We start from the raw sequence: 18,703 nt of genomic DNA on the forward strand, positions 1-18,703 counted from the left end.
TTCACAACTATGATCATAAAAATGAAAGCAGCAGGCACCTGCCCTGTGGAAGAGAGTTATATTTAGTAGTCCTTCAGGCGCTATCTCTGGATATCACTGAGATTTCTGGTACAGTCTGTTACTGTTTGAGGGCTTCTGGGCCCGAGGCGGAGAAAATGGAGTCGGTGGTTTGCTGACAGTTTTTATAAATACCCCAGTATTTACTTAATGGCAGAAACACAGAGAGAGAACACACAGAGCATTAGAGGAAAGAACACGATTTAGCTCCATTCATTCTCTCGGCCCAAGACCAAGCACTTCTAGTCTGTTCTGAGGATTAGCCTCTGGAGCCAGCTGCAACTCTGCGTCTGGGGAAGTCACCTGCACGTCTGCTGGAGGAGGAAGGAAGGAAGGAACAAGAAACAATGAAGCCCTTATTAGAAGCCAAGGGTTTTTTGTTTGTTTGTTTTGTTCTGTTTTGTTTTGTTTTGTTTTAACTTATTTTCTAGTCATCTCACTCCTCTGCTTAAAACCTTCTAGTAGCTCATTGCTGCTTTTAGGATAAAGGTGAAAAGTCTTGATATGATAGACAGGGCTCTGCCTCTTCAGTCTCATCTCTCCCCCTTTTCTCTTCTTTCAAGTGTCTCAAACATGTTCACACTTGCCATCTCAGGCCTGTACATGTGACCCCCTCCACTGCAAATGCTTTTCCCTTCACTGTCATTAATTCTAACTCATTATTCATTTCTCAGCTAAAACAACTCCGTCACAAACTGAACTGCAGTATCACCAGTAAGGTATTTCCCATGGTCTCAAGCGAAGCCTCTGTCCCGTCAAATGCCTTCACAACTCATACTTTTCATTTATTCGTGTTTCTAATCCTACATTTGTGTGATTATTTAATTCATGTCTCCCCAGTTCTGTCTTGTTTGCCATTTTTACCCCAGAGCCAATGTAGATAGGTCTACCCTGTAAGAAGAGTTCTGTAAATATTTGTTAAATAAATAAATGAACAAGTAAAATAAGTGCTTAAGCACTTAAATATTTAGTTTTTAATAAAGGGAGTAAGAAAGCTCCTGATTCCTCAGTGGTTAGCAGTGCCTTAGTCCGAACATACATGCCCCTGAAGCTGGCCAACAGAAGGGCTAAGAGAAGGAGAGTGGAAATCAGAAACTCTTAGATGCTGCTGGGAACTTAGCCACCAGTCTTACCCTCTACAACTGTGCTCTCCAATAGGGTACCCACTAGCCACATGTGTAGTGAAATTTAAACTAGGTAAAATTAAATAAAATTAAAATTTCAGTTATTCCATCTCACTAGCCACATTTCACAGGCTCAGTGGCCACATGTGGTCAGTGGCTTCCATATTTGGACAGTATCAATTTTGAACATTTCTATTATCACAGAAAATTCTGTTGACTAGTGCTGCCTTCTGTAGAATAAAAAATCTCTTCTGTCCAGAACATGGGATTCTCAACAGGATGAAAGAAGAAAGCCCACTTTCCCATCTCCTTTTAAGTTAGAAGGTGGGGAGAGACCCTGCACCCGTTGTAATTATCATCTCATCTGTAAATGGAACTCCTAGGTGCTCCTTATTCAGGTTCTTATGAAGATTGAATTAGTTACAACACATGTCCAGGCCCTTAGTCAACCCTCTATAAATGGTAGCCACCATCCTAAACAGTTGAAAATTAAAGTCATTAAGAGCAGGAGAGTCTGGTGCAAGTTCCTTAACTTCTCTGAGACTTAAGTTCCTTATTATTAAAATGGGAATACATAATAACTTTATTATTAGTAAGAAATAGACAGGATATTTTGCAAAAACGGCTTAGCACAGTGCCTGGCATGTGTCCTAAAACTGTTAGCTATTCTTATTTTATTATCGTTGAGTGCTATAACAGATTTGAATTTCTCATGAATGAACTCAGAAACTGTATTCCAGCTGTTAAAACATTCCAGGTATGTGCCTGAAGATGTGTGGATGTGGCCAGTACTGCCAACTTCCTGAAACTTTCATTTGGTTTTTGCTGAAGGCTGGCAGCCCAACCTGTAAGTCAAACTGTTAGTTAAGTTCATTAAATTCCCCTTGATCATACTGACATTTCTGAGATGCCCATGACTTCTCACCAGGCCAAGAAATGCCTCATATAGGCTACATGTCAGAGTTCTACTAAGAAGTATTAGTCCATGGACATGAACTAAGGGGGTATTGCTGGAGGGAATGGGGGTACCAGGTGGGGAGGGGCAAAAGGGGAAAATTGGGACAACTATAATAGCATAATCAATAAAATATATTTTAAAAAATAAAGTGTATTTTTATCCCAATTTTAAGTGTATATGCACCCAAAATTGTAGCATATTTTCATCCAAAAATGTGAATGACAGTAAATGTAAAAATATTTTAAAATAAAAATTATTTTTTACATTTCAAAAAACATTATCTTTAAAAATATTATAAAGAAGCTACAAAACTAAAAGGCAAAATAAAGTTATAAATTAATCACTATCAAATTTTTGAAAACATTAACATTAGCTGAATAGTTTATCATTGTAAAAAATTCAATGTCTTTTAAAATAATTTAAAAAACCAAACTGTTCACAGTGTTTGCGTTCAATGTTCATCTATTTGCCAACAAAAAAATTTATGTCACACTTCCCATACGGAATGTTTAGATCTATATACATATAAATTTAATCGTAAGATAAATTTTTTAATATCATGAACTATTCCTCAGACACTGTGCAATGTCAGTGATTACTGTGCTAATTTATGAGCATCTTCAGAAACATGAATTGGAACACAAAGAGAGGCAAGAAAATGGCTGCTTGGCACTCTGGGAAACAATACTTTGTTATGCAAGAATCCTTTGCATTTGTGCTAAGAAGAAGGATTTGACAAGTTAATTAATTTGTCTTTTCTCTTACCTAAGCACTCCTGCCACTCAAATCCTTCCTGTGCTCCTAAATTGTGCCTCTCTCACATGCAAAACTTCTCAGTATTCTGATGCTGGCACTTCCTGTTTGAGGAACTGCGACAAGAGATGCAAGGAAGGTTGTCTCCCTGGGGCTTGATACTGTTAGCTAGAAGGGTGAATGTCTAGGTTTACAGGGTTGCCCTGTCTGGCACTACACCAAGTGACAAGTGACAGAGGTGCCCCTCCTCCGCCCACCCCCACTCTGCCTTTGGCTGTGTTTGATGTGAGCAAATCTCTGAACTATCGGTCACAGAGTAGGGATTCCTCCTGCCTGAAGCTAATGGTGATGCTGTTTTAAAATCTAATTAAAGAACATGCAATCTTTAACGGGGTACAAGACTATTCTTAAAAAGCACTACAGTGAACTTTCAGTAAAGATTGAGCTCTAAGGTCGTGCTATAAAAGTGCTCCTGCTTTGAACATTTAACACTGAGGATTTAAAATGAAATACAAAAAGAAAATTTGAATAAGATGGTGGCCACTACCTCACACTATACTCAACAACTGATTGAGACGCATCAGGGGCCCAACTGTGAAAGATAAGGACAATGAAACTCAAAGAACACGTAGGAGAACATCTTCACAAAATGTGCATTAGGCAGAGTTTTTAAATGGGATACAAAAGCACTAAACATTAAAGAAAATATTGGTAAATAAAACCAATAAAAGTAAGAGCTTCTGTTCATCAAAGAACACTAGGAATAGTAAAGGGCAAGTCACAAGCTAAGAGAAATTTGCAAACACATACATCCACTAAAGGATTCAAATCCAAAATATAAATTAAAAGTCTACCACAAATCAATTAGAAAAAGACAAACTAATTTTAAAATGGGAAAAAGACACAAAAGAGGATATCCAAAATGCCAGTAAGCAAATGAGAATGTGTTTAATCTTATTACAAGTGTTATAAATGCTAATTAAAACCACAAAGTGATATACCACTATATGACCACCAAAATGGTGAAGATTAAAGAGACTGATGATATCAAGGTTTGATGAGGATGTGCCACACTGTCATTTTCATACCCTGCACATAGGAGTGTCAGTCAGTACAGTCACTTTGGAAAACTGGCAGTTTTCCTATTCTCCAGCAACTATGCTCAGAGGTATGTATCCTGGAGAAATGAGTGCATGTGACCACAAAATGGCATTATAAAAATATTCATAACAACTTTATTCATACTAGTGAAGAACTGGAAATGTTCATCATTAAGAGAATGGATAAACCATGGCATAGTTATGTAATTTAATATTACACAACAGTAAGAAGTGATATTTGCCTCCATGAACAACATGATGGATATTGTAAACATACTGTTGGGTTGGCCAAAAAGTTTGTTTACTTTTTTCCATGAATTAATGGCACATTTTTTATTTTCACCAATAATTTCATTGATTTGGATATTTTGAGTATGTCGGCTATCTCCTGCGTGGTATAATGTTGATTGTTCTCAATTAATGTCTCCATTTGATCATTATCAACTTCAACTGGTCTCCCCAACCATGGAGCATTGTGCAGTGAGAAATCTCCAGCACAAAACCTCATAAACCACTTTTGACACATTCAATCAATCACCACACCTTCTCCATACATAGCACAAACATTTTTTTTGTGTGTGTGTTTCATTTGTGTTTTTAGCTTTCTCCAAATAATAAAGCATACTTAATACACCAAAAATGTTGCTTATGTTTTCCATCTTCAATATTAAAATGGCTACATAAAAATTCACCAATTTTACTAAGTGTTTTTTAAATGAACGCTGATATGACACCAGTCACAATACAATCTAAAAAGTTATTTTGAATGAAATTAAAGACAACTAAGCTCAACTAGAGCCGGCAGATGGTAAAACCAAATGAACTTTAACAGGCAAGACTAATCCATGATGATAACAATTGCCTTAGAGTAAACTAGAAAGGGGCAAATAGAAGCCTTCTTGGGTATTGGGAAATTTATATATTGATCTGAATAATGAGTAGCCCAATATATGCATGTAAAATTTCATTGTGCTGGGAAATTAAATTAGTGCACCTAACTAAACATGTTATATTGCTTTAAAAAGTCTACTAAAAAAATAAATAACTCAGAACACAGAAACAAAGGAGTAAAAGCAGCTGAAATACAAACATGATGAACTCTGATTCTGTTTTCTTCTGACTGTTTCCTTTTTTTTCTTTTTGTGTGAAAGAAACACAGATGTCTATTTTTTTAAATTTATCAATTAGAGAGACAGAGACATCGATTTGTTGTTCCACTTATTTATGCATTCATTGATTGATCCTTGTATATGCCCCAACTGGGGATGGAACATGCAATCTTGATGTATCAGAATGACACTCTAACCATTGAAGCTCCCAGGCCAGGGCTACAAATGTCTATTTTTAAAAATTAACAGGAAGTATCATTCAATGTAAAAGTTGTCATTTTTCTTTACAGACTTTAAAAAAATATTAAATTCATCCTAACTATATATAACACACTTGTTGCAAATGTTTTACCTCCTATAGGTTTAAGGCCTTCCCTAATTGGAAGACTGGATAAGTAATGCTTTAGATCCTCCCTGAAAGAACTTCTAAAGGGTATGTTTAGCAAGAAAAGGAAGCAAACGTAGGACTTATGGCCAAAATGGAGGTGTAGACAGACACGCTGCATCTCCCTCCAGAACTATCAAGGAATACAAGTACCACAAAACTAGAAACAACCAGAAGTTCCAGAAAATCAAACTGCATGGAAGTCTAGCAAACAAAGATATAAAGAAGAAATACTCATCCAGACAGGTAGGAGGGGTGGAGCCGGGGAGGAGAGAATGCAGTGTGGTGGGCAGCAGTAGTGGTGGCAGTGGCAGGCTAGCAGAAAGCACACTCACATTTTTAAAGTCAGGAGGGACACCAGGGGAGTGTTCCCAGCTACTCACCTGACCTCGAAGCTCACGGTCCCAGCACCGGGAAAAATCAAGCCTCATTGCTTCTGACTGTGCAGACCAATGGGGTTTGGGGTAGAGACAGAAACTGCCGGTCTCAGCAGAGTCCACTTGTTTTGGGGGGTCCCACAGTCTTGGAATGTCCACAGACCCACCTACTCTGGGAACGATGGCCAAGGCAGCAGCTAGAGGGGAGCCAGTCTGGGGCAGAAGTGGGAGAAGTGCCTGGAAAAGGGGCGAGCTCTGGGCAGGCGGCATTGTTCCCTCTTGGACCTCTCCCCTACATACAGCATCACATCGTGGTGAAACAGGTGGCCCTGTACGGATGAATCCCTAAGGCTCTGCCCTTTACAACATAACAGGAGTGACAGCTCTACCTGGGACACTGAGGCAAACAAACACAGGAGCCTGTCAGAATGAGGAGACAAAGAAATATGGCCTGAAAGGGGGAGCGGATTAAGGTTCCTGTGGGAGAGCTAAGCGATGAGGAGACAGCCAACCTAACAGATGAGGAGATAGCCAACCTAACAGATGCAGAACTCAAAATACTGGTGATAAAGATGCTCACAGGCTTGACAGATATGCTTGAGTATGGGAAACACAAAAGAGAAGTGAAGGCTATGCTAAGTGAAATGAAGAAAAATCCACACAAAACCAGTGGTGAAGGGAAGGAAACCGGGGTTCAAATCAATGATTTGGAATATAAGGAAGAAAAAAACAGTCAACCAGTGCAGAATGAGGAGGCAAGAATTGAAAAAAATGAGGAAAACTTTCCAAATTTTGTGGACCCAGAGAGGACCACACCAGGACACGTCATGACTGAGATGTCAAAGGTGAAAGATGAAGAGAGTCCTGGGGGAAGCAAGAGAGGTGGAGAGTTGCCTATAGAGGGCTGCCTATAAGACTATCAGCTGATTTCTCAGAGGACAGTTAGCAGGAAGAAAGGGACTGGCACGAAGTATTCAGTGCGATGAAAAGCAACCTACAACCAAGATTGTTCTATCCAGCAAAACTATCATTTAGAATGGAAGGGCAGATGAAGTGCTTCCCAGACAAGGTAAAGCTAAACAAGTTCATCATCCCAAGTCATTGTTATATGAAATGTCAAAGGGACTTACTTAAGAAACAAAAGATCAAAACTATGAACACTAAAATGACAACAAACTCACAACTACCAACAACTGAATCTAAAAAATAAAAAAAAATTCAACTAAGCAAACCAGAATAGGATCAGAATCATAGATATGGGGATCATTTGGAGGGTTATCAGCTGGGAGGGGGGAAGGAGAGAAATGGGGAAATGGTGCAGGGACTGAGAAGCATAATCAGTTGGTGCAAAATAGACAGGGGGAAGTTAAGAATAATATAGGAAAGGGTGAAGCCCAAGAACTTATATGCATGGCCCATGTACATGAACTAAGGGGAGTGAGATTGCTGTAGGGAAGGGGTGTGCTGGGCAGAGGGGAGCAAAGGGGAAAAAAATTGGAACTACTGTAACAACATAATCAATAAAATATATTAAAAACAAAAAAAGCAAACCTAAATTGAAAAGTATAGGGCAAGAAACTGCGAACATGGGAATTGTTAAAGCATTTTGGCATAAATATGTTAAATATATTATCTACTGCAGTAATTTTCAACCTTTTTCATCTCATGGCACACAAAGACTCGTCGGCAGCCGTCCGTCTCGAGAGACGATGGTGTAGCTTCTTAAGAGTCTATCTGCACCGCTGAGAATGGCTGTGCAGTCCGACTCGGGAGTGACACGGTATCTGTCTCCTCCCGTGTTGAATCGACATCTTACGATGACGCTGGGGTGTCCTCTCCAGTGAAGCTGAAGCTACAGAGCCTGGGCAGGGTGATATGGAGGGTCTGCTGTTGCCCATGCAGCAGACCCCCCCTCTCTTCGCAGCTGAAGGGTCCAAGGGAAAGACGGAGTCAATACAGCTTGGCTTCAGGTGCGCCGCAGGAGTTGCCGGTGTTGACTACAACGTCAAACCGCCTTAGGGACTCCGGCTCCGGATTTTCTGTCGGGGTTTACTCCCTTAGCCTTTCCCCTGAAGAGGTATGCCGCAAGGCAGCGGAGGTTTTTTGGAGTCAGAGTTTTCCTTCTCTGATGTGCACTTTATAAATATATGTTAAATAATTGGGTAGAGGTAGGAAGAAAAAGATTAGGTGGGGAGAGAAAACCCTATTCTCTCATCATCAAATAGGTGGTTATGTTGGCTACGTTTTGCCTCTGTTAATGAATGCATTTCATGTTGTGGACCTGACAAATTTCAAAGTCTTTCATGTGGGATTTTGCATTAATAGTGCAAAATCAACAGGTCAGACCATTCCCACTTTACATATAAAAGTGAGGCTGATAGAGAACAGATAACTTCCTTGTGCTCCCTGTGCTTTTAAGTGACAGTCTGACATGACCTTTGTGGAGCCTGAGAAAGATGATGCCTAGAGAAGGCGGGTTAACTGGGTTCAAGTTAAAAGAAATACAACAAAAACAAATGAACAGGAAACAAGATGGTGGAGTAAGTGGAAGCTACACTAACCTCCTCCCAGAATAGTCTGGATTTACAACTTAATTTTGGAGAAATCATCTGGAATAACCAAGCGAACACTAGCTGGAGAGAAGTCTTATTACCACGGAGAGACAGAAAAGGCCGTTACATCACAACATGACCAGTAGGGAGTGCGGAGACGTGGAAGGGCTGGCTAGTGGAAGGGAAGACTAGTTACTAGAAATTATATATTTTTTGCTGATCTGACAATAAAATAGGTCTAATTTTTGTTCATTCACAGGAAACATCTATTGTTGTTGGCTGTTGTCATTTTCTTATTTGACAATCTAAGGGAAAAGAGGTTAGTGCCCCTGACTAAATAGTCAGGCATTGCATGTTTTAAAAATTCTTGTGGCATACAAGTTGAAAATCACCGATTTACTGCATGTTATGGACTGAATTGCGCCTCTCCCCCAAATTCATAATCCTAACCCCTAAGGATGCAATTATACTTGGAAATCGGGTCATAAAGAGATAATTAAGGTTAAAGGAGTTGATTAAGGTAAACTTTATTCCAATTTGACTGGTGTCCTTAAAAGGAGAGGTGATTAGGACACAGACACACACAGAGGGAAGAGGCCTCAGAAGAAATCAACCCTACCAACACCTATATCTTGGACCTCTAACCTTCAGAACTATGAGGAAACAGATTTCTGCTGTTGAAGCCATCCAGTTTCTGGTTCTTTGTTATGGCAGCACTAGCAAACTAATATATTGCAGTAAAGTAAGAAGTTGGTTTGTGTCATAAAAAAATTAGATCAAAACAACAATAAGAAAGTTGGTGGGAGGTGGGAGGGGCAGGGGAGAGCAAGAGGGGAAAGATGGGATAACTTTAGTAGAACAACAATAAAAAATGGGGGGTGGGGAAAGTTGGGAGTGTTTGGTGGATAGTTATCAGATGCTAATATCCTGCTTTGTTTCCAACCATGCGAGAGAGAGAAAGAGGTGTTTTTTGCCAGAACACTATACCTTGGTAGAGTTGAATAGTTGCAGTAAAGACTATGACCCACAAAGCCTAATCTACTATCTATCTCTTTACAGTAAAAATTCACCCAGCCCTTCTCTACAGGGTTTATTTTGTAAATATTAAAAATCATGAGCAAGAAGGATAGCTGGAAAATGAGATAAAGATATGAAGGAGGATTTCTTCTTGGATCCTTCAGCTGCGAAGAGAGGGGGGGTCTGCTGCATGGGCAACAGCAGACCCTCCATATCACCCTGCCCAGGCTCTGTAGCTTCAGCTTCACTGGAGAGGACACTCCAGCGTCATCGCAAGATGTCGATTCAACACGGGAGGAGACAGATACCGTGTCACTCCCGAGTCGGACTGCACAGCCATTCTCGGCGGTGCAGATAGACTCTTAAGAAGCTACACCATCGTCTCTCGAGACGGACGGCTGCCGACGATATATGTGTGTGTGTGTGTGTGTGTGTGTATACATATATACATATATATGTTAAATTAAAACATTAAGAAAATCTAGTTAGTGAAGGTACATAATTTTTATCACTCACTTTTTTCTTTTTAAGTATATTTTATTGATTATGTTGTTACAGTAGTTCTAATTTTTTCCCTTTGCTCCCCTCTGCCCAGTATCCCCCTTCCCTCCAGCAATCCCACACCCCCTTAGTTCATGTCCATGGGTCATGCATATAAGTTATTTGGCTTCACCCTTTCCTATATTATTCTTAACTTCCCCCTGTCTATTTTATACCAACCGATTATGCTTCTTAATCCCTGCACCATTTCCCCATTTCTCCCCCCCCCCCCAGCTGATAACCCTCCAAATGATCCCCATAGCTATGATTCTGATCCTATTCTGGTTTGCTTAGTTGAATTTTGTTTTTATTTTTTAGATTCAGTTGTTGGTAGTTGTGAGTTTGTTGTCATTTTAGAGTTCATAGTTTTGATCTTTTGTTTCTTAAGTTAGTCACTTTGACATTTCATATAACAATGACTTGGGATGATGAACTCGTTTAGCTTTACCTTGTCTGGGAAGCACTTTATCTGCCCTTCCATTCTAAATGATAGTTTTGCTGGATGGAATAGTCTTGGTTGTAAGTCCTTGCTTTTCATCACACCGAATACTTCTTGCCAGTCCTTTCTTGCCTGCAAAGTATCTTTAGAGGAATAGCTGATATTCTTATAGGCACCCCTTGTAGGTAACTCTCTGTTTTTCTCTTGCTGCTTTTAAGATTCTCTCTTTATCTTTAACCTTTGGCATTTTAATTATGATGTGTCTTGGTGTGGTCTTTTTGGATCTAGCTTGTTTGGGACTCTGTCTATTTCCTTCGCCAAATATGGGAAGTTTTCCTTCATTATTTTCTCACATAAGTTTTCAACTTATTGCTCTTCCTCTTCTCCTTCTGGCACCCCTATGGTTTGGATGTTGGCATGTTTAAAGTTGTCCCAGAGGTTCCTAAGCCTCTCCTCATTTTTTTTCAATTCTTGTTTCTTCATTCTGTATTGGTTGACTGTTGTTTTCCTTCTTAGGTTCCAAATCATTGATTTGAACCCCATTTCCTTCCCTTCACCATTGGTTTTGTGGGGGTTTTCCTTTCTTTCATTTAGCATAGCCTTCTTCCCTTATGCATTTGCCAACTTAAGCATATCTGTCAAGCCTGTGAGCATCTTTATCACCAGTGTTTTGAACTCTGCATCTGTTAGGTTGGTTATCTCCTCATCTGCTAGGTTGGCTATCTCCTCATTGCTTAGTTCTCCCACTGGAACCTTGATCCGTTCTTCCTTTTGGGCCATAGTTCTCTGTCTCCTCCTCTTGACAGTCTCCTGTGTTTGTTTGCCTCTGTCTCAGGTAGAGCTGTCCATTCCTGTTACATTTAATGGGCAGAGCCTTAGGTTTCCTGGTCAGTAGAGGGCAACCTGTTTCACCACATTGTGGTGCTATATGTGGGGGAGGGGTCTGAGAAGGAACAATGTCTCCTGCTCAGCACTCGCCCCCTTCCCAGGCACCTCTCCCACTTTGTATGGGACTGGTGCCTCTCTAGTTGTTGCCCTGGCTTCATTCCCAGAGTGGGTGGAACTGTGGATGTTCTAGTATTGTGGAAGCCCTTTAATCAAGTGGATCTGCTGAGAGACCAGCTGTTTCTTCCTCTGCCCCAACCCCCACTGGTTTGCACAGTCAGAAGCAATGAGGCTTTATTTTCCCCGGCACTGGGACCATGAGCTGCGGGGTCTGGTCTGGTGCTGGGAGCGCTCCCCAGGTGTCCTTCCTGACTTTTTAAAATGTGTGACTACGCTTTCTGCTGGCCTGCTGCTACCGCCACTGCTACCACCAGCACAGCGAGTCCTCTCCACCCCGGCTCCGCCCTTCCTATCTGTCTGGATGAGTATTTCTTCTTTATGTTTGGTTTATTGGACTTCCATACAGCTTGATTTTCTGGAACTTCTGGTTGTCTCTAGTTTTGAGGAAGTTGTATTCCTTCTTAGTTGTGGAGGGAGATGCAACGTTTCTGTCTAGGCCTCCATCTTGGTTGGAAGTCCACTCACTGTATTTTTCTGTGTGTTTCAAATCATTTATAACAACATACAAAATTTAGTGCTTTGGGAAAATGTTACAATGCACAGATATCTTGCTTGTGCTTTGTGAGGATATCACGTTACCACAGTACAGTTACTGTACTGTACTACTTTCCATTTTTCTTCTTTGGTTTCTTTACCCAAAGTGTTTGCTGATATATAGCCCCTATTTCATAACTGGAAATGCACTGCTCTGAGCTTTGATTTTGGACCTTGAGAGTAAGATGCAGAGTGTTCAGCCAAACAGGACTTAAGATAAAGAAATGGATGCCCTGGCTGCTGTGGCTCAGTGGATTGAGTGCTGGCCTATAGACCTAAAGGTGGCCAGTTTGATTCCTGGTCAGAGCACATGGCTGAGTTGCATGCCAGGTCCCCAGTTGGGTGCGTGTGGGAGGCAACTGGTTGATGTTTCTGATTGATGTTTCTCTCCCTCTCTTTCTACCTCCTTTCCCCTCTCTCTAAAAATGAATAAAATAACACTAAAGGTATTTAGGGCCAGCCACACTGTTTGGGAGAGAGTTTCAGGCAATAAAGCAAATGCAAAGGCTCTGAGGCAGGAAGGAGCTTCCTGAGTTTTTCTGGACTTTGCCACATACTGGGGAAGAGGGCAAGGAGAGGCGGGCCTTGCCAATCAGGTTACAGGGTTGAAATTGTATTTTAAATATGATAAGCCATTGGAAAGTTTCAAGCAAGGAATTATGAGATAAGTGTTGCACTTACAGCTTTAAACTTCTGTACTACTGTTTACAGGGGATTGTGGTATATAGCAAGGATAAAAGTAGAGAGACTAGTTAGAGAGTTGCTGTTAGTAGCCAGGGTGAGAGGTGATGACCATGGAGATAGAATGAACAGATCAAAGACACAGTTTATAGGTAGAAATGACTACTAGTATTTATTGAAAATTTTCTTTGAGTGAGGAAGTGGAAATATATAAAAATGAGAAAAAATAAGTATTACTCTCAAGGATGTCCAATGAAAGGCAAATACTCTGAAAGTTTTCTTTCTAAATCTTTTTATATGCATTTATTCAACATACACAGAATTGGGCTTATGCTGATGTTTGTTTTTAACATAAGTGATATTATACTGTACTGGGGTCCATTCAACAGTATTTCTGGGAGCTCTATCTATACATTTTTAACAAGATTATTCTTTGTAATAGCCTCATAATAGTATTAATGTACCAGAAATAGCCTCCAGTGAGTGGTCAACTGGCTCCTTATAATTCCTACTCGCCATGTATGCCCTTTATTTTCTGATTGTGTCTTCTTTTCTTCAGTAAGTTGTAAATACTTTGTAAACTAAAGCATTGCCTTTTGTTTTCTTTAAAAAATTGTTTATTGATTGATTTGAGAGAGAGAGAGACAGAGAGAGAGAGAGAGAGAGAGAGAGAGAGAGAGAGAGAGAGACACCACTGTGACAGAGAAGCATCGATTGGCTAACTCCTGAAGGCGCCCAGGGATAAAACCCACAACCTTTCTGCTACAGGATGATGCTCCAACCAACTGAGCCACACTGGCCAGGGTGCTGCCTTTTATTTTCTTGATATCCACTTTTTAAAAGGGCTCTACACACTGGAGCTAAATCCTCACAACAGCCTGATGAGGAAGGATCCCAAGTCCTTTGCCCTTGAAATGTTCCTGTCCGGTGCTTATAAGGGACTTTGAATAGTCCTTGAAACTCTAGGCCTTCAGCCTAAGGCAATGTGCCATCTGGGTGCTCTGAGCAGGGAAATAATGAAAAATAACGTTCAGTTGATGTCACAAGCAATTCATCATTCAGACAGTGATGGTTTTCAGGGTGGATTGAAATGAGGTTTTTTTTACTGTTTCCAAATATCCTGGAAATAGGCTGCATCCTGCATTCAGGGAGTGGCTTGGGAGGGGGAAGTGATGGTTAGCGGTTAGTTAATATTAAAGCTGGGTTTCTCCCCCAACTTTTTATTATGGAAAATTTTAAACATACAGAAAATCTGAAAGAACCGCACAATGAACACTTCTATACCTACTACCTAGATTCGCCCTTAACATTTTACTCTAATTTCTTTATCATTATCTGTTCATCTGCTTATTTGCCCATTCATGGATGCATCAATCCATCTTATTTTTTGATGCATTGCAAAAATATCAGGGCACTGCATAAATAAACCTTTGGCATGAGCACCATTAACTGGAGCTCAATATATATGATTCTTAAAGTATATTTGAGGGAAATTTATATCCCATGAAATGCACAAATCTCAGGTGGGCTAGTCCATCAGTTTGATAAATGCCTAAATGGGGAACCCAAAACCCTATCAATACCTGCTAACATCATAATAGACTTTGATCAAGGGATCACCACTTTTAAGACTTTCAGCCTGCTTTGGTGAGAATGGCAAAAACAATCTGCAACACAAAGAGCCAGGAGAGGGTACCAGTGGTAACGTGAATCACTCTAAGCTAAGAAACTGTCCTGAAAGAACCCGATGAAAGTCTGGCATTTCAGAACTTCAGACTTGGACTCAAGTTGGGAGAGGATATTTCCTTTTGCCCTAACATCGCTGTTTAGATCTACAAACTTCGAAAAAATTTTCATTTTTATGTATCACTCTGCTTTAAAAATGAAAAGAACATAAAAAATCTAGAAAGAGGATACAGAAAATTAATTGGAAAAACAGGATGGGAAAGGACATGCTTCCAGGGAAAAGCACATTCCTTAAGGCGACAGTAGAGTTGGACGAGAGCTTTACGGCATGCAAAGAATTTTATAATACTCACATTATGACCCATATTACATAAAAATTATGACTCATGCTATAAAAGCAGGGCACTTGTGAAGGTTCCCTGAGGAACAGCCGTGGGCTTTTAAAAACTGTTTTAGAAAGCCTGACCAAGGGTGAATAACTTTTAAATGAAAAACTGAAATGGTTATCTCATATTAGTAAACACCACCATCATTGTCACCAACAAAGACAACCACAGTTTTTAACAGTTTCAACAATAGTTGAAAACGCTGTTAAGGTGTTTTGTTTGTTTTAATCGAGGCCAAAATTAACACTCATTTTTTTGGATGCTTAAATTTTTTCTTGGTTAATATGCATGCTGGCGGCATCAACTTTGAAAACTGGAATATTAAAGAAAATAGCAAGATTACAATCCCACCACGCAGAGATGAGCCCTATTAACAAACTTTCTGTATTCAAACTTTTCCCACTGAGCATAGATTTCATTTTGACAGTGCTTTTTAGACAACTGTTCTTTTAACAACTAGCACTTTCAAACAAAAATTACAGAAAATGTTAACAGTCTTTTTCTTCCTCTGGTAGATTGGATCCGGAAATTGCTATAGAAAAAAAAGCGTTCTTAATTTTTAAAAAAGTTAGACAGGAAAGTATTTAAAAAGGGAAACAGAAAACATCACGCCTTTATTTTGGTGAATTAGCAACAAAGAAAGGATTAGCATGGACGGGTACTTTTCAAAAAAAATTTTTTTTCCTCTGGCTCCCGCTAGGGTGAAGGAAGTTCTCGGTTCTGAGAGAGGATAGAACAAAGTGGAAAAACAAATGACTGGGAGTCTCGCCCCCCTCCAGTCCCTACTCCTCACCCCCGGCTCGGGAGTGCGGGGGTCGGCTATGGGGGCTGCGGAGATGGAGGCGGCCAGCAGGTGCCAGGGCTCCAGCTCCCTATCCCCCGCCCCCTATCCCTCAACCCCACCCGAGCTTGGCCTCGCCCCCTGGCGGGGGATCGCTAGGTGTAGAGGCGCGGGGGTGGGGGGCGCCAACCCCGCGGGCAGCGGGAAGGAGGCCCAGGGAAGCCTCCCGGTTCCTGCAGCGCCGAGGTTGGCAGCGCCTGCACGCACCCTCCGTCCGCAGCCCGAGGAACATGTCCGCGGCAGGGGCGCGGAGCAGAGCCCCGGGGAGGAGAGCCCAGGGAGGGCGTGTGCAGTGGCGGTGGCCCGGGAGCCGCTAGTCCCCTCCCTCCTAGGGGAGCAGCTGCAGCCACCGCCACCATCTACACGGGCCGCGGCCGGAGCGAGCCGGCGAGCGGCGCGCGGGGGAGGGCTGGGGCGGGGAGGGGGGTGGGCGCTGGGGGCGGGAGGGCGTGGGGGGAGGGTCTCGCTCTCCCTGAGACCAGAGCCCAGGAGGGAGACCCTGGCGGCGCCTGACACTCGGCACCTCCTGCGGTGCTGCGGACGGCATGTCCGAGGCTGGCGGGGCCGGGCCGGGTGGCGGGGCAGGGAGCGGGGCGGGTGCAGGGCTCGGGGCGCTGCCCCCACAGCCCCCCGCGCCGCCGCCGTTGCCGCCGCAGGGCTCCCCGTGCGCAGCCGCCGCCGGGGGCTCGGGCTCCTGCGGACCGGCGACGGCAGTGGCGGCGGCGGGCACGGCCGAAGGACCGGGAGGCGGCGGCTCGGCCCGAATCGCCGTGAAGAAGGCGCAACTGCGCTCTGCTCCGCGGGCCAAGAAACTGGAGAAACTCGGAGTGTACTCCGCCTGCAAGGTACTCACTCGCGGCTCCCAGACCGCCGAGGGGGCTAGGGCCCAGCCCGCGGGACCCCCGCCTTCTCCCCTTCCCCCGCCCGCCTCCGCCTCCGCCTCCGCCTCCCGCCTTCCACCTCCCACCTCCCGCCTGGGGCCGCTGCACCGCGGAAGTGCTGCAGTCGCCCGCGCCCAATTAGCTTCTTCTCGGACAAGAGTGCTGTCGGGTTGAAAGAAGGGGGATCACCAAGACCGAGAATCTTGGCAGGAGTTGCCTCTGTACCTGCGCTCCTGGGCTGCCCTGGGGCTTTGTTGCTCTGTAGGAGCTCGCCAGGGGCGCCTTTCGGAGGGTGGAACAGCGCTCACTGTGTGGCGGGCGCCCCAGGGCCCGGGGAACATCTTTGGGAGGGTGGTACCTGAAAGCCCTTTCTTCGCGCGCCCTCTCCCCGTGTCCCTTTTGGAGGAGCTGGGGGAGGGAGCGAGGGCACAATAGGCTCCCGGACCCCTGTGCTGTTCGGGAGGTAGAAGGGGCGGAACGCGCCCATTGGGAAGTTGGGCACAGCCCGAGGCGAGGGTCCTGGAGCTCCGGGCGCCCTCAGTTGAGGGCGGAGGCCCTGCGGCGCGCAGTGACAGCCCCGTCCTGATTGTATTATCACTTGCTTAGTTTAAAAACGGTGTCCCAGTGGCTGGGGGTGTAAACAGGATTTGGCAAGGTGACGGCCCAGCGCGGCGGGCGCTGTTGCTCAGTTTGAGGACACACGTTTCTTGCCATCGCCTCTTCGCCCCAGCTCTCGGCACCCCGTCGTCCCTCAGCTGCAGATCCAGATGTGGGCGCCGTACTCCCGAGGTGGGAGGATTGCCCGAGGCCGCAGGGCAGCCTGGCCCAGCGCTGTCAGCAGCGGCTTTGTTTTGACAGGGTGACAGCTGAGGAGGGCGGGGACTTGGCCTTGTCAGCTCCCGCAGCCTGTGGCAGAGTCCAGGAAGAGACACCCTCACACACTCACACACCTCCCTTGTATTCCTCTTACTTGCTGCAAACAGGGTCAAGTTCCCAGATTCCAGATCCCAGGTTCCAGATTCCCATAACCAAGCTGCAGTGGTCACTTCTGAATTTTGGTGTAAGAATTATTAATCCTGATAGAACCTCTCTCCTTGGTCACGCTGTTTTTAGTATTTTACTGGAGCTTCTCAACCGCAGTGGAATGTCTGTGTTTACCCTTTTCCCACACCATTCGCATCCTCATATATTTGTTGACCACTTACTGCGTACCCTACACTGAGTCAATAAATATTTGTTGAATGAATGTAGGATCTAGCCCAGTGCTTCTAGACTTTAATGTACATAGGAATCACCTGGGGGGCTGCTTAAAAGGTTGATTCTAATTCAGTAAGTCTGGGGTGGGGCTGAGGTTTATGACAAACTCTCAGGTGATGTGATGCTAATTCATTGCTCACACTCTAAGTAGCAAGACCCTAATTCAGGCTTGGACAATATATTATTGGTCCCTTTTGAATTCCGACAAGAAAACTGAAATGCCACATGGTTGGTATTTCAGAAGAAGGAATGCATAAAAGATAAAGTGGGGAGTGTGCTTCTGAGAAAGATGAAGGGCCAGGAGTTGGTTAAGAACGGCATTAGACTAATCAAAAACAAGGTCAAGAGCAAGGTCAGTTACTCAGTGGGCCTGGTGTTTAGCAACAAGAGTTGGTTCATGGAGGAACTGTGTCAGCTCAGTGTTCCTGTCCTGGCTTTTTACTGGGCTCCCATCATGAGCACCTTCTCTCCTTGTTGCCTGTTATTGCCTTAATATCTGAAAAACTTTTCTGGAAGTTTTGGTCCTATCTGAAACTATGTATGAGCATATGTGCCTTTCAAACTTCCAAGAGTGAGATGTAGCACCTTTACTAAGGTTTGTGACTTGAGTCTTTCATGTTCATATTCACAATCGAACTTACAGGAAAGGAAAAACTTATTTATTCAATAAATATTTAAAGGGTTCCCAACTGGGTGCCAGGTATTGTGCTAGATGCCAGGGCTGTGACACCCAGATTCTGTCCTTCTGGAGCTACTGACTCTTGTGTGTGTATGTGGGTGCATGTATTGGGGGCCTAGGGAGGTGGGCAGTGAACCAAGTACAATAAAATTAAAAAAAAAAAACTGCTTTCTTAGAGCAGCGCTGGAACTTGGAGCAGGACAGTTCATGGGCTGCAGCCCCGCTGGGGTAGGAATGGCTTCCTGGAGGAAGTGTCAGTGGGTGTTAAGGACTTGGCAGAGC

The 18,703-nt window shown here is 43.4% G+C and overlaps 2 protein-coding genes across 2 annotated transcripts in view; one reads left to right on the top strand and one right to left on the bottom strand.

The window, feature by feature from the left end:
• Positions 1-15,836, bottom strand: part of PP2D1 (protein phosphatase 2C like domain containing 1) — a 34,534-nt gene extending 18,698 nt beyond the window's left edge. The window contains exon 1 of the mRNA XM_090284948.1: positions 15,667-15,836. Within this exon, the coding sequence (XP_090141074.1) occupies positions 15,667-15,836 (170 nt within the window). The remainder of the gene's footprint in view (positions 1-15,666) is intronic.
• A 298-nt stretch (positions 15,837-16,134) lies between these two features.
• The window catches only part of KAT2B (lysine acetyltransferase 2B), a 97,944-nt gene continuing 95,375 nt past the window's right edge, over positions 16,135-18,703 (top strand). The window contains exon 1 of the mRNA XM_090284386.1: positions 16,135-16,449. Coding sequence (XP_090140512.1) covers positions 16,150-16,449 — 300 coding nt within the window. The 5' untranslated portion in view covers positions 16,135-16,149. The remainder of the gene's footprint in view (positions 16,450-18,703) is intronic.

Source organism: Furipterus horrens, unplaced genomic scaffold (assembly GCF_987537825.1).
Source record: "Furipterus horrens unplaced genomic scaffold, mFurHor1.1.pri manual_scaffold_7, whole genome shotgun sequence".
In the NCBI taxonomy this organism is placed as follows: Eukaryota; Metazoa; Chordata; class Mammalia; order Chiroptera; family Furipteridae; genus Furipterus; species Furipterus horrens.